The 1,100-nt window shown below is 43.2% G+C and overlaps 1 protein-coding gene across 1 annotated transcript; it reads right to left on the bottom strand.

Annotated features, from left to right (window-relative positions):
- Positions 1-561: 561 nt before the first annotated feature.
- Positions 562-966, bottom strand: T265_16035 (hypothetical protein; the record flags this gene model as incomplete). The annotated part of the gene is made up of 1 exon (XM_009179523.1): positions 562-966. A coding segment is annotated over one exon (339 nt), but the record flags the coding sequence as incomplete, so codon positions are not given.
- Between the last annotated feature and the right edge of the window lie 134 nt (positions 967-1,100).

The raw sequence follows: 1,100 nt of genomic DNA, 5'->3' as shown, positions 1-1,100 counted from the left end.
TCATAAATTTGTGAATAGGGTTGAGCACATTTTTTTCGTCTCTGGAAGCTATTAGGACAGCTGCTACTGCCCAGTCACACCAGCTGAACCTAAAGTAACTTGTCCTAAGAAGTTTGGACTTCAAGGGATGAAACCGGATTTTATCTGAGAAGTCGCTCAGGTGTGCTCCCCAGTCGTGTGCTATAAGCGGACGTGCTTTACTCCAAGTGATATTTGTCCCAGTAGTATCGTAACCATATTGAACAAGATGCATTCCGGTGAATTTTGGCTGCCATGATGCCACATTTGCCATCTGGACAATCGATCCTTCCACTAAATACACATTGGTCTCGAACATATCGTAAGTAATCGAATGGGTCTCAGGAGTAGATATTATATCCGCAAATTTATATGGGGCGGACCAGTGTCCTCTAAATCCTATTTCCGGACAGCCAATGAGAAGTGAGCCATTATAATTTCGACAATCTATCTGGACTACACGGCCGTAGGGGGCTGTGTATTCTATTCGGGTGGTGTAGGAGTAATATTTAAATGTAGGAGAAATGTAGTGGAGTAACCTACCATTTCTGTACGGAACCCAGTGTAACATGTCGGTGCAATGTTTCGGTTTGCCCTTGCTCGGACAACACCTATCTTGGCCAATCAAGCACTGAAAACGAAGTGTGCCGTCGTCATCTTTATACACTTTCATGGAAATCAGAGTAACAACGTCAGCCACAAACCAAATGCGTATCGATGATCGTTCATGCTTCCAATAGAATTCGTAGGTACTATTATCGTAAGGACGTGCATTTTCCGGCCAGTCACAATCTCTCCAAATTTCAGAGTCATCTGCCTCGCAGAGGTAAACCAGAAGAATGAGGATGACAATCGCTGTGAACATGCTTTCCACCGCTGACATGTTCAGAATTTTCCGTCTTCCGAAACAAGCTGAACGTCCTCCAGGCTGATTTGCTTCGTGAAGACCTAAAAAGAAGTAAAAAAGCCCAAAATTAATTCCATTTAGTTCGTTTGCTGAGGTCACACTAGAATTTGTAAAGACAAGAGAATAACAAACAAACTACCTAGAGTCGTGCAGGAATATCGATCACCTTGCAAAG

Source organism: Opisthorchis viverrini, assembly GCF_000715545.1.
Source record: "Opisthorchis viverrini unplaced genomic scaffold scaffold10151, whole genome shotgun sequence".
In the NCBI taxonomy this organism is placed as follows: domain Eukaryota; kingdom Metazoa; phylum Platyhelminthes; class Trematoda; order Opisthorchiida; family Opisthorchiidae; genus Opisthorchis; species Opisthorchis viverrini.
The sequence above is the reverse complement of the archived record's forward strand: the minus strand, read 5'-3'. Positions and strand labels throughout refer to the sequence as shown.